The sequence below is a fragment of the Lingula anatina genome, chromosome 4 (assembly GCF_051362555.1).
Source record: "Lingula anatina isolate TDL-2025a chromosome 4, LinAna3.0, whole genome shotgun sequence".
Lineage (NCBI taxonomy): Eukaryota > Metazoa > Brachiopoda > Lingulata > Lingulida > Lingulidae > Lingula > Lingula anatina.
The window spans coordinates 3,724,922-3,742,641 of NC_141770.1; the positions used below are offsets into that span (position 1 = coordinate 3,724,922).

General features: G+C 31.9%; 2 protein-coding genes across 3 annotated transcripts in view; both read left to right on the forward strand.

Annotated features, from left to right (window-relative positions):
* The window catches only part of LOC106164374 (uncharacterized), a 629,853-nt gene that overhangs the window by 219,762 nt on the left and 392,371 nt on the right, over positions 1-17,720 (forward strand). The gene's annotated exons all lie outside the window — the stretch shown is intronic.
* On the forward strand, positions 5,504-6,657 carry LOC147762085 (uncharacterized). Its single transcript, XM_087011440.1, has one exon. The coding sequence runs from the start codon at positions 5,614-5,616 to the stop codon at positions 6,655-6,657; it is 1,044 nt and encodes a 347-aa protein (XP_086867566.1). The 5' UTR covers positions 5,504-5,613.

Genomic DNA, 17,720 nt, shown 5'->3' on the forward strand with positions numbered 1-17,720 from the left:
GTAATGGCCTTCATAAAGCTGTAAAGATTGCTTGTCAATTTAACACACACATGTATTGAGAGACAGGTAATGGCTTCATTTTATGCAGAAAATTAAAATTTCTGTGTTAGAAAATAAGATATAAATTATGTTCCAGCTTTTAAATTACAGATATTATTCCATTTCAAAAATTGTTGCACAGCTGATTCATATACTGCTATTGAAAAAGTTGTATATAGTCACCTGTTGTAAATTCCAACATATATTTAAATTATTGTTAAGCATCATTTCTACAAATTTTAGAAACATTGGACAAGATTTGACAAAATTATTTACATTTAACTATTTTATGTCGTGGTATTTGCCAGCGTTTTCTATGTTATTTTCAGTTTTTTCAGTTATATTGTTCTTTTTCCAGAGTACCTTTACCATGAAGATGCAGGCAGTGAAAGACAGCACCAAGAGCAGCACTATGTCTTATCCATGTGTACAATACATGATATGTGGCATGATTTAGGACATTGTCAAATGTTGTGATAACAGCAACCCATTCCAGAAACCCATTGTAAGGAGTAATCTGCATCTGGCATTGATAGTAAGGAGAAGTCTTGTATGGGTATATATTGTTTTCCAGATAACAGTTATAGGTAATTTGCAACCTCCTACACAAACAACCTCAAATCATCACATTTGCTATTTTATTTTATAATCACATTGCAAAATTATTAACATTTAACTATTTTAAGCCATGGAATTTGCCAGATTTTTCAGTGTAATTTTCAGTTTTTTCAAGGATATTGTCGAAAGAAGATACTTTTCATTAGACACAGTTATTTGATCAGCTTATCACAGGTTTTTATTGTTGTTAAGCATCATTTGAACAAATTTCAGAAACACTGGACTAGATTTGACAAAATTATTAACGTTTAACTATTTGAAGTCCTTGGATTTGCCAGTCTTTTCAATGTAAATTTCATTTTTCCCAAATATGTTGTCCCAAAAAACACTTTTTATTAAATACAGTCAACAAATCATCTAATCACAGATTTTTATTGTTGTTAAGCATCATTTGTACAAATTTCAGAAATATTGGACAACATTTGACAAAACTTTTAACGTTTAACTATTTTATGTCGTGGAATTCGCCAGCATTTTCTATGTTATTTTCAGTTTTTTCAGTTATATTGTTCTTTTTCCAGAGTACCTTTACCATGAAGATGCAGGCAGCGAAAGACAGCACCAAGAGCAGCACTATGTCTTATCCATGTGTACAATACATGATATGTGGCATGATTTAGGACATTGTCAAATGTTGTGATAACAGCAACCCATTCCAGAAACCCATTGTAAGGAGTAATCTGCATCTGGCATTGATAGTAAGGAGAAGTCTTGTATGGGTATATATTGTTTTCCAGATAACAGTTATAGGTAATTTGCAACCTCCTACACAAACAACCTCAAATCATCACATTTGCTATTTTATTTTATAATCACATTGCAAAATTATTAACATTTAACTATTTTAAGCCATGGAATTTGCCAGATTTTTCAGTGTAATTTTCAGTTTTTTCAAGGATATTGTCGAAAGAAGATACTTTTCATTAGACACAGTTATTTGATCAGCTTATCACAGGTTTTTATTGTTGTTAAGCATCATTTGAACAAATTTCAGAAACACTGGACTAGATTTGACAAAATTATTAACGTTTAACTATTTGAAGTCCTTGGATTTGCCAGTCTTTTCAATGTAAATTTCATTTTTCCCAAATATGTTGTCCCAAAAAACACTTTTCATTAGATACAGTCAACAGATCATCTAATCACAGATTTTAATTATTGTTAAGCATCATTGGTACAAATTTCAGAAACATTGGACAAGATTTGAAAATTTTATTAACGTTTAACTATTTTAAGTCATGAGATTTGCTAGTGTTTTCAACGTAAATTTCAGTTTTCCCAAATATGTTATCCCTAAAAACACTTTTTATTAAATACAGTCAACAAATCATATAATCACAGATTTTTATTGTTGTTAAGCATCATTTGTACAAATTTCAGAAATATTGGACAAGATTTGAAAAAATTATTAACGTTTAACTATTTCATGTCGTGGAATTTGCCAGTGTTTTGTATGTTATTTTCAGTTTTTTCAGTTATATTGTTCTTTTTCCAGAGTACCTTTACCATGAATTCGAAGATGCAGGCAGCGAAAGACAGCACCAAGAGCAGCACTATGTCTTATCCATGTGTACAATACATGATATATGGCAAGATTTAGGACATTGTCAAATGTTGTGATAACAGCAACCCATTCCAGAAACCCATTGTAAGGAGTAATCTGCATCTGGCATTGATAGTAAGGAGAAGTCTTCTATGGATATATATTATTTTCCAGATAACAGTTATAGGTAATTTGCAAACTCCTACACAAACAACCTCAAATCATCACATTTGCTATTTTATTTCATAATCACATTGCAAAATTATTAACATTTAACTATTTTAAGCCATGGAATTTGCCAGATTTTTCAGTGTAATTTTCAGTTTTTTTAAGGATATTGTCGAAAGAAGATACTTTTCATTAGACACAGTCATTTGATCAGCTTATCACAGGTTTTTATTGTTGTTAAGCATCATTTGTACAAATTTCAGAAACACTGGACTAGATTTGACAAAATTATTAATGTTTAACTATTTGAAGTCCTTGGATTTGCCAGTCTTTTCAATGTTAATTTCAGTTGTCCTAAATTAATTGTCCCAAAAAACACTTTTCATTAGATACAGTCAACAGATCATCTAATCACAGATTTTTATTGTTGTTAAGCATCATTTGTACAAATTTCAGAAATATTACACAAGATTTGACAAAATTATTAACGTTTAACTATTTGAAGTCCTTGGATTTGCCAGTCTTTTCAATGTAAATTTCATTTTTCCCAAATATGTTGTCCTAAAAAACACTTTTCATTAGATACAGTCAACAGATCATCTAATCACAGATTTTAATTATTGTTAAGCATCATTTGTACAAATTTCAGAAATATTGGACAAGATTTGAAAATTTTATTAACGTTTAACTATTTTAAGTCATGAAATTTGCCAGTGTTTTCAACGTAAATTTCAGTTTTCCCAAATATGTTGTCCCAAAAAACACTTTTCATTAAATACAGTCAACAAATCATCTAATCACAGATTTTTATTGTTGTTAAGCATCATTTGTACAAATTTCAGAAATATTGGACAAGATTTGAAAAAATTATTAACGTTTAACTATTTTATGTTGTGGAATTTGCCAGTGTTTTCTATGTTATTTTCAGTTTTTTCAGTTATATTGTTCTTTTTCCAGAGTACCTTTACCATGAAGATGCAGGCAGCGAAAGACAGCACCAAGAGCAGCACTATGTCTTATCCATGTGTACAATACATGATATGTGGCAAGATTTAGGACATTGTCAAATGTTGTGATAACAGCAACCCATTCCAGAAACCCATTGTAAGGAGTAATCTGCATCTGGCATTGATAGTAAGGAGAAGTCTTCTATGGATATATATTGTTTTCCAGATAACAGTTATAGGTAATTTGCAAACTCCTACACAAACAACCTCAAATCATCACATTTGCTATTTTATTTCATAATCGCATTGCAAAATTATTAACATTTAACTATTTTAAGCCATGGAATTTGCCAGATTTTTCAGTGTAATTTTCAGTTTTTTTCAAGGATATTGTCGAAAGAAGATACTTTTCATTAGACACAGTCATTTGATCAGCTTATCACAGGTTTTTATTGTTGTTTAGCATCATTTGTACAAATTTCAGAAACACTGGACTAGATTTGACAAAATTATTAACGTTTAACTATTTGAAGTCTTTGGATTTGCCAGATCTTTTCAATGTAAATTTCATTTTTCCCAAATATGTTGTCCCAAAAAACACTTTTCATTAGATACAGTCATCAGATCATCTAATCACAGATTTTTATGATTGTTAAGCATCATTGGTACAAATTTCAGAAATATTGGACAAGATTTGAAAATTTTATTAACGTTTAACTATTTTAAGTCATGAGATTTGCCAGTGTTTTCAACGTAAATTTCAGTTTTCCCAAATATGTTGTCCCAAAAAACACTTTTCATTAAATACAGTCAACAGATCATCTAATCACAGATTTTTATTGTTGTTAAGCATCATTTGTACAAATTTCAGAAATATTGGACAAGATTTGAAAAAATTATTAACGTTTAACTATTTTATGTCGTGGAATTTGCCAGCGTTTTCTATGTTATTTTCAGTTTTTTCAGTTATATTGTTCTTTTTCCAGAGTACCTTTACCATGAAGATGCAGGCAGCAAAAGACAGCACCAAGAGCAGCACTATGTCTTATCCATGTGTACAATACATGATATGTGGCATGATTTAGGACATTGTCAAATGTTGTGATAACAGCAACCCATTCCAGAAACCCATTGTAAGGAGTAATCTGCATCTGGCATTGATAGTAAGGAGAAGTCTTCTATGGATATATATTGTTTTCCAGATAACAGTTATAGGTAATTTGCAAACTCCTACACAAACAACCTCAAATCATCACATTTGCTATTTTATTTTATAATCACATTGCAAAATTATTAACATTTAACTATTTTAAGGCATGGAATTTGCCAGATTTTTCAGTGTAATTTTCAGTTTTTTTCAAGGATATTGTCGAAAGAAGATACTTTTCATTAGACACAGTCATTTGATCAGCTTATCACAGGTTTTTATTGTTGTTTAGCATCATTTGTACAAATTTCAGAAACACTGGACTAGATTTGACAAAATTATTAACGTTTAACTATTTGAAGTCCTTGGATTTGCCAGATCTTTTCAATGTAAATTTCATTTTTCCCAAATATGTTGTCCCAAAAAACACTTTTCATTAGATACAGTCATCAGATCATCTAATCACAGATTTTTATGATTGTTAAGCATCATTGGTACAAATTTCAGAAATATTGGACAAGATTTGAAAATTTTATTAACGTTTAACTATTTTAAGTCATGAGATTTGCCAGTGTTTTCAACGTAAATTTCAGTTTTCCCAAATATGTTGTCCCAAAAAACACTTTTCATTAAATACAGTCAACAGATCATCTAATCACAGATTTTTATTGTTGTTAAGCATCATTTGTACAAATTTCAGAAATATTGGACAAGATTTGAAAAAATTATTAACGTTTAACTATTTTATGTCGTGGAATTTGCCAGCGTTTTCTATGTTATTTTCAGTTTTTTCAGTTATATTGTTCTTTTTCCAGAGTACCTTTACCATGAAGATGCAGGCAGCAAAAGACAGCACCAAGAGCAGCACTATGTCTTATCCATGTGTACAATACATGATATGTGGCATGATTTAGGACATTGTCAAATGTTGTGATAACAGCAACCCATTCCAGAAACCCATTGTAAGGAGTAATCTGCATCTGGCATTGATAGTAAGGAGAAGTCTTCTATGGATATATATTGTTTTCCAGATAACAGATACTGGAACTCAGTGTGATATACCTCCTCCCCAATCACCAACAACAAACTGTGGAGTACAATGCATCATAGATGTGACAGATAATTGCACCTCGCCACAAGCACCTGCAGAGATGCCTCTCCCAAACAATGGACCAGGTAACAAGGAGTCACAGATATCAGAAACTACAGGTAACCTATTGATGAAGCCCACCCCTCTACCTGTGCTAACCAGCATCAAACTAAATCACGTAGAGACCAGCAACATGACATGTTCACCTGTGTCCACGATACAGGTGGGAGAAGAGGATCCCCTACCATCCTCTACTAACACCATACCCTCTAGTGGAGCTGCACAAAACAAATCTTTCCCACCCAAGGGTAAAGTAACTGAGACTTTGGATGTACAACCTCAAATCACCACAACCCCCACAAACAGTGATGGCACTAGTATCCAATACCCTTTGAACACTGAAAAAGGCCCTGGACATACAAGATGGAATATTAAAATCAACACAGGACCCCTTGATAATGCAATAGTATCTAGCTCAATTGGAAAGGGACTCAATGCTAACAAAATTTTCCCTGGGACCAATAGCCATTGTTTTGCTTTGAGTGGTGGACAAATATCAGATGCAAAGGCAGTGATCGAGGAGAGCAACTGGGGCAGTCCAAAAACCATTTCTCTTATAATTGGATCAAACAACATCCAAAAACAACAACCACGTGAAACTTGTGACGAATTGAAGAGCTTGATTACAAGTGTTAAGCAGAAATATCCTGACACTGAAATTATAGTCAGCAACATACTACCTCGGTGGGGTAACTGGTCATTCAACAAAAAAGCTCAGGAAACAAACACTCTCACCCAAAGATATTGTCAATCATTGGAAAATGTTACCTACATCCAGAACACTGACATCACTGACAAGCGGTGGCTATTTAGCCATGATGGAATTCACCTGAACTTTAAAGGGACAATATCGCTTGCTCGCAACATCAAACAAGCTGCCAGACACACACCTCGCCGTACCTTTCCTGCCCATCATGTACACCAACATCGGCGTAACAATGACATTCATCAGCCACAGCCAGTGCCACAGAAGGATAGCAATATTGGTAACGAACTTAAAATGCTGAGAGACTGCTTAATCAAACTAGAGCATAAGCTAAGGTAATTCTTTTCCAAAGCTAGTTATATGATCACTCACAAGTACAGTAAAGAACTACAAATATCCAGTGGATGCCATATGTAAGTAATAGTCATTATTAGTATTCATTACTTTGAAAGAAAGACTAATAGTCACAACCTATAAAATGAAAGAGTTATAAGTTATTGCAAACATTCTCACTATAGCTTACTACTTATATTCTAAATATACACACAATGGTTATGTTTACTAATTACTTTCCTACTGAAAATAATATAAGGAAAGTGTCTGTAAAAATCACTACATATAATCCATAAGTCAGATGAGGATGTATTGATTTTAATTAAGATGAAGCTGAACTTTTTTTTTTTTTTTTTTTTTTAAATTGAAAGCTTTAAGTGACCAACTAAATGCTTTAAGTAAATACTGAAAACTACTACTAGTAAGTGAATATCAACAAAAAGAAAAAGAAGATTTTCTCCCTGATTAATTACTAGTATAACACTGAGTAAGTTCATTGAAGTAGTGTGGATAGGTCTTTTTGTATGTTTTTTAAAGAGATATCAATAATTACAGAGAAACATGTTACGCATCGGTATGAGAAATATTAGAGGATTAGCAAAGAAACTTACTGATGAAAACTTTGTTGAGATGGTCGAAAATTTTGATATATTCATATGTGTAGAAACTTTTAGCACCCTGAGATCAAAAATGGTCCTACCTAGTGGAACACATGGCCACTTCTACAAAATAAAAACAAAAAAGAAAACAAAAGGACGCCCATCCGGCGGTATAGTCATATATTACAGAAAACAATTTAGTGGTGCTCTTCATGTAATGTCTAGCAAAAGTGAGAATACCTTATGGATAAGGCTACCAGGACAGTGTTTCGGTCTCCAAAAAGACTTATTCGTGTGTGCAGTATATATTAAGCCAAAGAATGGGAGATTTGATGAAGCTACCTTTGACATCCTTGAAGAGGAAATAGCTCAGTATCAATCAGATGGCATGATATGCCTCATGGGTGATTTTAACGCTAGAACTGGTACACTCCCAGATTATATCAAAAATGATAACACACACGGTATCCCAGTGCCTGGTAGCCACCCCACAGATATGCTCACTCCTGCTCGGAACAACTTAGACAGTATCATAAACTCTCAGGGAAGAACCCTTGTAGAATTATGCATTAGCAGCAATTTGAGAATACTGAATGGAAGAGTGTTAGGAAATTCATTAGGGTACTACACATGTTACAATCAAAATGGCTGTAGTGCAGTGGATTATGCAGTTTTGAGTGATAAGTTAGTTGATAGTGTAAAGTATTTCACTGTTCACCCAATTGACTATATCTCAGATCACTGTCTTCTAGATCTCACAATTGCAAGTAAGGGTTTCAAGGAGTCACCAAAAATTATTCCGCTTCAAAAATTCAAAGATCAGTACATCTGGGGCAATGACTCTGCAGATAAATTTCTTAGTGAACTGGAAAGTGAAAAAAACATAGAAGCCATATGTGAATTTCAAACTACCACCTTCCCAACTACTAAAGAGGGAGTAAATAAGGCATGTCAGTCTTTTAATAAAATCCTAGATGGCGCGGCTAGTGCATCACTGCGTACAAAAAGAATGTCAAAGAAAAATAGTAATCCAAGAAAAGGGAATAAAAAACAGCCCTGGTTTGACAATCAATGCATCGAAGTAAAACGGAATGTTAAACACCTTGGGAGACTACTCCACAAAAACCCGAATAATCACTTTATCTCTCACACTTATCATCAAGCTTGCAAAAAGTACAAACAACTTCTGAAAAAGAAAAAACAAGAACATAAAGACAACCTCCTTGAAAAGCTTTTGAACATTGAAGAAAAGAACCCCAAAGAATTTTGGCAAATTATCAAAAAACTTAAAAAAGAAGAGGATCAGAACAACCTTATTGCCCCTGATGTATGGCACAATTACTTCCAACAACTGTGTGGTATCCCGCCTCCAGGTGACAATGATATTGATGATGAATTGAAAAAATATGAAGATTGCCCTGGGAATCCCAAACTAGATGACCCTATAACCATTCTGGAGGTCCAAAAAGCACTCAGAAAGCTAAAAAATGGCAAAGCACCTGGGGCAGATAGCATACGAAATGAAATGCTTAAGACTGGGCGACCATACCTAACTGGTGCGATGACTAAAATTTTTAACCTGGTCTTAAACTCTGGTGAGATCCCTGATGCTTGGAATTTAGGCATAGTCATACCACTCTATAAGTCTGGTGAGTGTCTGGATCCCTCAAATTACAGGGGTCTTTGCATTACAAGCTGTTTGGGTAAGTTATTTAATTCTATTCTGGCAAATAGGCTAACTGACTTGATTGAAAAGGAAGGCAAACTCAGCGAAGAACAGGGTGGGTTCAGACCAAGTTACAGAACAACTGATCACATTTTCACACTTAAATCAATTATTAACAGATATACAAATCAAAATAGGAAGGTCTATGCATGTTTTATTGATTTTAAAAAGGCATTTGATTCGGTATGGCACAAAGGTCTATTACTCAAATTACAGAAACTTGGAATAGGAGGAAAATTTTACAATCTGATTAAACATATGTACAAAAATACTAAATTAGGAATCTCCACAGGCAACAGCTATACCAAACCTTTTTTTGCTAAGATTGGAATCCGCCAAGGGGATAATCTAAGCCCAACACTCTTTAATATATTTATAGACGACATAAAAGAATCCTTCCACACATGCAAAGCCACAGACAAGGTAGATGGCATCAATCACATACTCTATGCCGATGATCTGGTCCTACTGTCAAGAACAAAGGATGGACTGCAAAATCTACTGAACAAATTAGAACAGTACTGTCAAAAGTGGAAGTTACACATTAATACAAAGAAAACAAAAATAATGGTGTTTAGGAAGAAGGGCAAACTTGACCATCAAACAAAATTTTACATAAATGATGAACCCATAGAAGAAGTAAAACAATACCCATATTTGGGAATAGTTTTCTCCAATACTGGCTCATTAAAGGAAGCAATTGAAAATTTAAAGAAAAAGGCCCTAAAAGCCCTGTTTTCCCTTAAAGGAGCACTTGCCTCTCAAAACATCTCCAAACCTCTTTTGTGCATGAACTTATTTGACAAACTCATCAAACCAATTTTGCTTTATGGTAGTGAGGTCTGGTCACAGGAGATACTAAAACAGAAAAACATGTCTCTGAAAAAGATTAATAAAATGCCATTCGAACAGGTACACTTGAAATTTTGCAAATGGATTTTAGGTCTAAGAAAGCAGGCTAGCAATACCATGTCTAGAGCCGAACTCGGCAGGTACCCTATTTTTCCAACTATAGCTAAACTTGTCCAAAGATATAGTCTTAGACTGGAACAACTACCAGATAATAGAATTGTAAAACAGGTGTACAATCTTGAGCAAGACACAAAGGGAAACACATGGACAGAATCCATCCAATCTTTTCACAATTGTTGGGGTTTCTCAGAAGATAACAACCCACCAAAGAAATTACATCAAATAGAAAACCTAGTAGAAAAATTGAACATAAAAATCGAAAAACTCTTTTGGCAGGAATTAAATAGTTCGACCTCAAACAAATTAAGGACATACAAAACAATTAAAAAATCTTATGAATGTGAAAATTACATCAAAATGAGTGTCTCACCCTTAGATATCAAAACACTAGCAAAAATTAGACTAAGTGACCACGACCTAGCAATAGAAAGGGGCCGATACACAAACCCTAAAACTCCACTTGATGAGAGAAAATGTAAAGCTTGCAACTGTGTAGAGGATGAAAAACATTTCCTCACAGAATGCACAAGATACACTGTTGAGAGGCAACGAATGCATGATGAACTACTGAAAATCAGTGTAGTGGGTCTAGATGACAGTGATCAGATATTGTCAATTCTCCTTAATCCACCCTGTCATAAAAGTCTCAAAGTAATAGCAGAATTTGTAAAGACTGCTGTTAAAATACATAGTTCACCTGAAATCTAGTATATCACAGCCACTTATTGTCAATAATGCTGTGAATAGCTTAATTAATTAATATTATAGCATAATTTGCATTAACACATGTATGATTTAACATACTACATATGTAAACATATATAATTGTATACCCATATATATATTATGTAAATATTGTAGTCTAGAGAGCCTGCAAATGTATTCACATCATTTAGTGCTCAATAAACTTATTATTATTATTATTATTATAGGTAATTTGCAAACTCCTACACAAACAACCTCAAATCATCACATTTGCTATTTTATTTTATAATCACATTGCAAAATTATTAACATTTAACTATTTTAAGGCATGGAATTTGCCAGATTTTTCAGTGTAATTTTCAGTTTTTTCAAGGATATTGTCGAAAGAAGATACTTTTCATTAGACACAGTTATTTGATCAGCTTATCACAGGTTTTTATTGTTGTTAAGCATCATTTGTACAAATTTCAGAAACACTGGACTAGATTTGACAAAATTATTAACGTTTAACTATTTGAAGTCCTTGGATTTGCCAGTCTTTTCAATGTAAATTTCATTTTTTCCAAATATTTTGTCCCAAAAAACACTTTTCATTAAATACAGTCAACAGATCATCTAATCACAGATTTTTATTATTGTTAAGCATCATTTGTACAAATTTCAGAAATATTGGACAAGATTTGAAAATTTTATTAACGTTTAACTATTTTAAGTCATGAGATTTGCCAGTGTTTTCAACGTAAATTTCAGTTTTCCCAAATATGTTGTCCCAAAAAACACTTTTCATTAAATACAGTCAACAGATCATCTAATCACAGATTTTTATTGTTGTTAAGCATCATTTGTACAAATTTCAGAAATATTGGACAAGATTTGAAAAAATTATTAACGTTTAACTATTTTATGTCGTGGAATTTGCCAGCGTTTTCTATGTTATTTTCAGTTTTTTCAGTTATATTGTTCTTTTTCCAGAGTACCTTTACCATGAAGATGCAGGCAGCGAAAGACAGCACCAAGAGCAGCACTATGTCTTATCCATGTGTACAATACATGATATGTGGCAAGATTTAGGACATTGTCAAATGTTGTGATAACAGCAACCCATTCCAGAAACCCATTGTAAGGAGTAATCTGCATCTGGCATTGATAGTAAGGAGAAGTCTTGTATAGGTATATATTGTTTTCCAGATAACAGTTATAGGTAATTTGCAACCTCCTACACAAACAACCTCAAATCATCACATTTGCTATTTTATTTTATAATCACATTGCAAAATTATTAACATTTAACTATTTTAAGGCATGGAATTTGCCAGATTTTTCAGTGTAATTTTCAGTTTTTTTCAAGGATATTGTCGAAAGAAGATACTTTTCATTAGACACAGTCATTTGATCAGCTTATCACAGGTTTTTATTGCTGTTAACCATCATTTGTACAAATTTCAGAAATATTGGACAAGATTTGAAAAAATTATTAACGTTTAACTATTTAATGTCGTGGAATTTACCAGTGTTTTCAATGTAAATTTCATTTTTCCCAAATATGTTGTCCCAAAAAACACTTTTCATTAGATACAGTGAACAGATCATCTAATCACAGATTTTTATTATTGTTAAGCATCATTTGTACAAATTTCAGAAATATTGGACAAGATTTGAAAATTTTATTAACGTTTAACTATTTTAAGTCATGAGATTTGCCAATGTTTTCAATGTAAATTTCAGTTTTCCCAAATATGTTGTCCCAAAAAAAAAAACTTTTCATTAGATGCAGTCAACAGATCATCTAATCACAGATTTTTATTGTTGTTAAGCATCATTTGCAAGAATTTCAGAAATATTGGACAAGATTTGAAAAAATTATTAACGTTTAACTATTTGATGTCGTGGAATTTGCCAGCGTTTTCTATGTTATTTTCAGTTTTTTCAGTTATATTGTTCTTTTTCCAGAGTACCTTTACCATGAAGATGCAGGCAGCGAAAGACAGCACCAAGAGCAGCACTATGTCTTATCCATGTGTACAATACACGATATGTGGCAAGATTTAGGACATTGTCAAATGTTGTGATAACAACAACCCATTCCAGAAACCCATTGTAAGGTGTAATCTGCATCTGGCATTGATAGTAAGGAGAAGTCTTGTATGGGTATATATTGTTTTTCAGATAACAGTTATAGGTAATTTGCAACCTCCTACACAAACAACCTCAAATCATCACATTTGCTATTTTATTTTATAATCACGTGCAAAATTATTAACATTTAACTATTTTAAGGCATGGAATTTGCCAGATTTTTCAGTGTAATTTTCAGTTTTTTTCAAGGATATTGTCGAAAGAAGATACTTTTCATTAGACACAGTCATTTGATCAGCTTATCACAGGTTTTTATTGTTGTTAAGCATCATTTGTACAAATTTCAGAAATATTATACAAGATTTGACAAAATTATTAACGTTTAACTATTTGAAGTCCTTTGATTTGCCAGTCTTTTCAATGTAAATTTCAGTTTTCCCTAATATGTTGTCCCAAAAAACACTTTTCATTAGATACAGTGAACAGATCATCTAATCACAGATTTTTATTATTGTTAAACATCATTTGTACAAATTTCAGAAATATTGGACAAGATTTGAAAATTTTATTAACGTTTATCTATTTTAAGTCATGAGATTTGCCAGTGTTTTCAACGTAAATTTCAGTTTTCCCAAATATGTTGTCCCAAAAAACACTTTTCATTAAATACAGTCAACAGATCATCTAATCACAGATTTTTATTGTTGTTAAGCATCATTTGTACAAATTTCTGAAATATTGGACAAGATTTGAAAAAATTGTTAACGTTTAACTATTTGAAGTCCTTGGATTTGCCAGTCTTTTCAATGTTAATTTCAGTTGTCCTAAATTAATTGTCCCAAAAAACACTTTTCATTAGATACAGTCAACAGATCATCTAATCACAGATTTTTATTGTTGTTAAGCATCATTTGTACAAATTTCAGAAATATTACACAAGATTTGACAAAATTATTAACGTTTAACTATTTGAAGTCCTTGGATTTGCCAGTCTTTTCAATGTAAATTTCATTTTTCCCAAATATGTTGTCCTAAAAAACACTTTTCATTAGATACAGTCAACAGATCATCTAATCACAGATTTTAATTATTGTTAAGCATCATTTGTACAAATTTCAGAAATATTGGACAAGATTTGAAAATTTTATTAACGTTTAACTATTTTAAGTCATGAAATTTGCCAGTGTTTTCAACGTAAATTTCAGTTTTCCCAAATATGTTGTCCCAAAAAACACTTTTCATTAAATACAGTCAACAAATCATCTAATCACAGATTTTTATTGTTGTTAAGCATCATTTGTACAAATTTCAGAAATATTGGACAAGATTTGAAAAAATTATTAACGTTTAACTATTTTATGTCGTGGAATTTGCCAGTGTTTTCTATGTTATTTTCAGTTTTTTCAGTTATATTGTTCTTTTTCCAGAGTACCTTTACCATGAAGATGCAGGCAGCGAAAGACAGCACCAAGAGCAGCACTATGTCTTATCCATGTGTACAATACATGATATGTGGCAAGATTTAGGACATTGTCAAATGTTGTGATAACAGCAACCCATTCCAGAAACCCATTGTAAGGAGTAATCTGCATCTGGCATTGATAGTAAGGAGAAGTCTTCTATGGATATATATTGTTTTCCAGATAACAGTTATAGGTAATTTGCAAACTCCTACACAAACAACCTCAAATCATCACATTTGCTATTTTATTTCATAATCGCATTGCAAAATTATTAACATTTAACTATTTTAAGCCATGGAATTTGCCAGATTTTTCAGTGTAATTTTCAGTTTTTTTCAAGGATATTGTCGAAAGAAGATACTTTTCATTAGACACAGTCATTTGATCAGCTTATCACAGGTTTTTATTGTTGTTTAGCATCATTTGTACAAATTTCAGAAACACTGGACTAGATTTGACAAAATTATTAACGTTTAACTATTTGAAGTCCTTGGATTTGCCAGATCTTTTCAATGTAAATTTCATTTTTCCCAAATATGTTGTCCCAAAAAACACTTTTCATTAGATACAGTCATCAGATCATCTAATCACAGATTTTTATGATTGTTAAGCATCATTGGTACAAATTTCAGAAATATTGGACAAGATTTGAAAATTTTATTAACGTTTAACTATTTTAAGTCATGAGATTTGCCAGTGTTTTCAACGTAAATTTCAGTTTTCCCAAATATGTTGTCCCAAAAAACACTTTTCATTAAATACAGTCAACAGATCATCTAATCACAGATTTTTATTGTTGTTAAGCATCATTTGTACAAATTTCAGAAATATTGGACAAGATTTGAAAAAATTATTAACGTTTAACTATTTTATGTCGTGGAATTTGCCAGCGTTTTCTATGTTATTTTCAGTTTTTTCAGTTATATTGTTCTTTTTCCAGAGTACCTTTACCATGAAGATGCAGGCAGCAAAAGACAGCACCAAGAGCAGCACTATGTCTTATCCATGTGTACAATACATGATATGTGGCATGATTTAGGACATTGTCAAATGTTGTGATAACAGCAACCCATTCCAGAAACCCATTGTAAGGAGTAATCTGCATCTGGCATTGATAGTAAGGAGAAGTCTTCTATGGATATATATTGTTTTCCAGATAACAGTTATAGGTAATTTGCAAACTCCTACACAAACAACCTCAAATCATCACATTTGCTATTTTATTTTATAATCACATTGCAAAATTATTAACATTTAACTATTTTAAGGCATGGAATTTGCCAGATTTTTCAGTGTAATTTTCAGTTTTTTCAAGGATATTGTCGAAAGAAGATACTTTTCATTAGACACAGTTATTTGATCAGCTTATCACAGGTTTTTATTGTTGTTAAGCATCATTTGTACAAATTTCAGAAACACTGGACTAGATTTGACAAAATTATTAACGTTTAACTATTTGAAGTCCTTGGATTTGCCAGTCTTTTCAATGTAAATTTCATTTTTTCCAAATATTTTGTCCCAAAAAACACTTTTCATTAAATACAGTCAACAGATCATCTAATCACAGATTTTTATTATTGTTAAGCATCATTTGTACAAATTTCAGAAATATTGGACAAGATTTGAAAATTTTATTAACGTTTAACTATTTTAAGTCATGAGATTTGCCAGTGTTTTCAACGTAAATTTCAGTTTTCCCAAATATGTTGTCCCAAAAAACACTTTTCATTAAATACAGTCAACAGATCATCTAATCACAGATTTTTATTGTTGTTAAGCATCATTTGTACAAATTTCAGAAATATTGGACAAGATTTGAAAAAATTATTAACGTTTAACTATTTTATGTCGTGGAATTTGCCAGCGTTTTCTATGTTATTTTCAGTTTTTTCAGTTATATTGTTCTTTTTCCAGAGTACCTTTACCATGAAGATGCAGGCAGCGAAAGACAGCACCAAGAGCAGCACTATGTCTTATCCATGTGTACAATACATGATATGTGGCAAGATTTAGGACATTGTCAAATGTTGTGATAACAGCAACCCATTCCAGAAACCCATTGTAAGGAGTAATCTGCATCTGGCATTGATAGTAAGGAGAAGTCTTCTATGGATATATATTGTTTTCCAGATAACAGTTATAGGTAATTTGCAAACTCCTACACAAACAACCTCAAATCATCACATTTGCTATTTTATTTTATAATCACATTGCAAAATTATTAACATTTAACTATTTTAAGGCATGGAATTTGCCAGATTTTTCAGTGTAATTTTCAGTTTTTTCAAGGATATTGTCGAAAGAAGATACTTTTCATTAGACACAGTTATTTGATCAGCTTATCACAGGTTTTTATTGTTGTTAAGCATCATTTGTACAAATTTCAGAAACACTGGACTAGATTTGACAAAATTATTAACGTTTAACTATTTGAAGTCCTTGGATTTGCCAGTCTTTTCAATGTAAATTTCATTTTTTCCAAATATTTTGTCCCAAAAAACACTTTTCATTAAATACAGTCAACAGATCATCTAATCACAGATTTTTATTATTGTTAAGCATCATTTGTACAAATTTCAGAAATATTGGACAAGATTTGAAAATTTTATTAACGTTTAACTATTTTAAGTCATGAGATTTGCCAGTGTTTTCAACGTAAATTTCAGTTTTCCCAAATATGTTGTCCCAAAAAACACTTTTCATTAAATACAGTCAACAGATCATCTAATCACAGATTTTTATTGTTGTTAAGCATCATTTGTACAAATTTCAGAAATATTGGACAAGATTTGAAAAAATTATTAACGTTTAACTATTTTATGTCGTGGAATTTGCCAGCGTTTTCTATGTTATTTTCAGTTTTTTCAGTTATATTGTTCTTTTTCCAGAGTACCTTTACCATGAAGATGCAGGCAGCGAAAGACAGCACCAAGAGCAGCACTATGTCTTATCCATGTGTACAATACATGATATGTGGCAAGATTTAGGACATTGTCAAATGTTGTGATAACAGCAACCCATTCCAGAAACCCATTGTAAGGAGTAATCTGCATCTGGCATTGATAGTAAGGAGAAGTCTTGTATAGGTATATATTGTTTTCCAGATAACAGTTATAGGTAATTTGCAACCTCCTACACAAACAACCTCAAATCATCACATTTGCTATTTTATTTTATAATCACATTGCAAAATTATTAACATTTAACTATTTTAAGGCATGGAATTTGCCAGATTTTTCAGTGTAATTTTCAGTTTTTTTCAAGGATATTGTCGAAAGAAGATACTTTTCATTAGACACAGTCATTTGATCAGCTTATCACAGGTTTTTATTGCTGTTAACCATCATTTGTACAAATTTCAGAAATATTGGACAAGATTTGAAAAAATTATTAACGTTTAACTATTTAATGTCGTGGAATTTACCAGTGTTTTCAATGTAAATTTCATTTTTCCCAAATATGTTGTCCCAAAAAACACTTTTCATTAGATACAGTGAACAGATCATCTAATCACAGATTTTTATTATT

What these genes read in the sequence shown, in the direction of transcription:
- LOC147762085 (XM_087011440.1), top strand. Translation starts at nt 5,614, where the DNA reads ATGCCTCTCCCAAACAATGGACCAGGTAACAAGGAGTCACAGATATCA.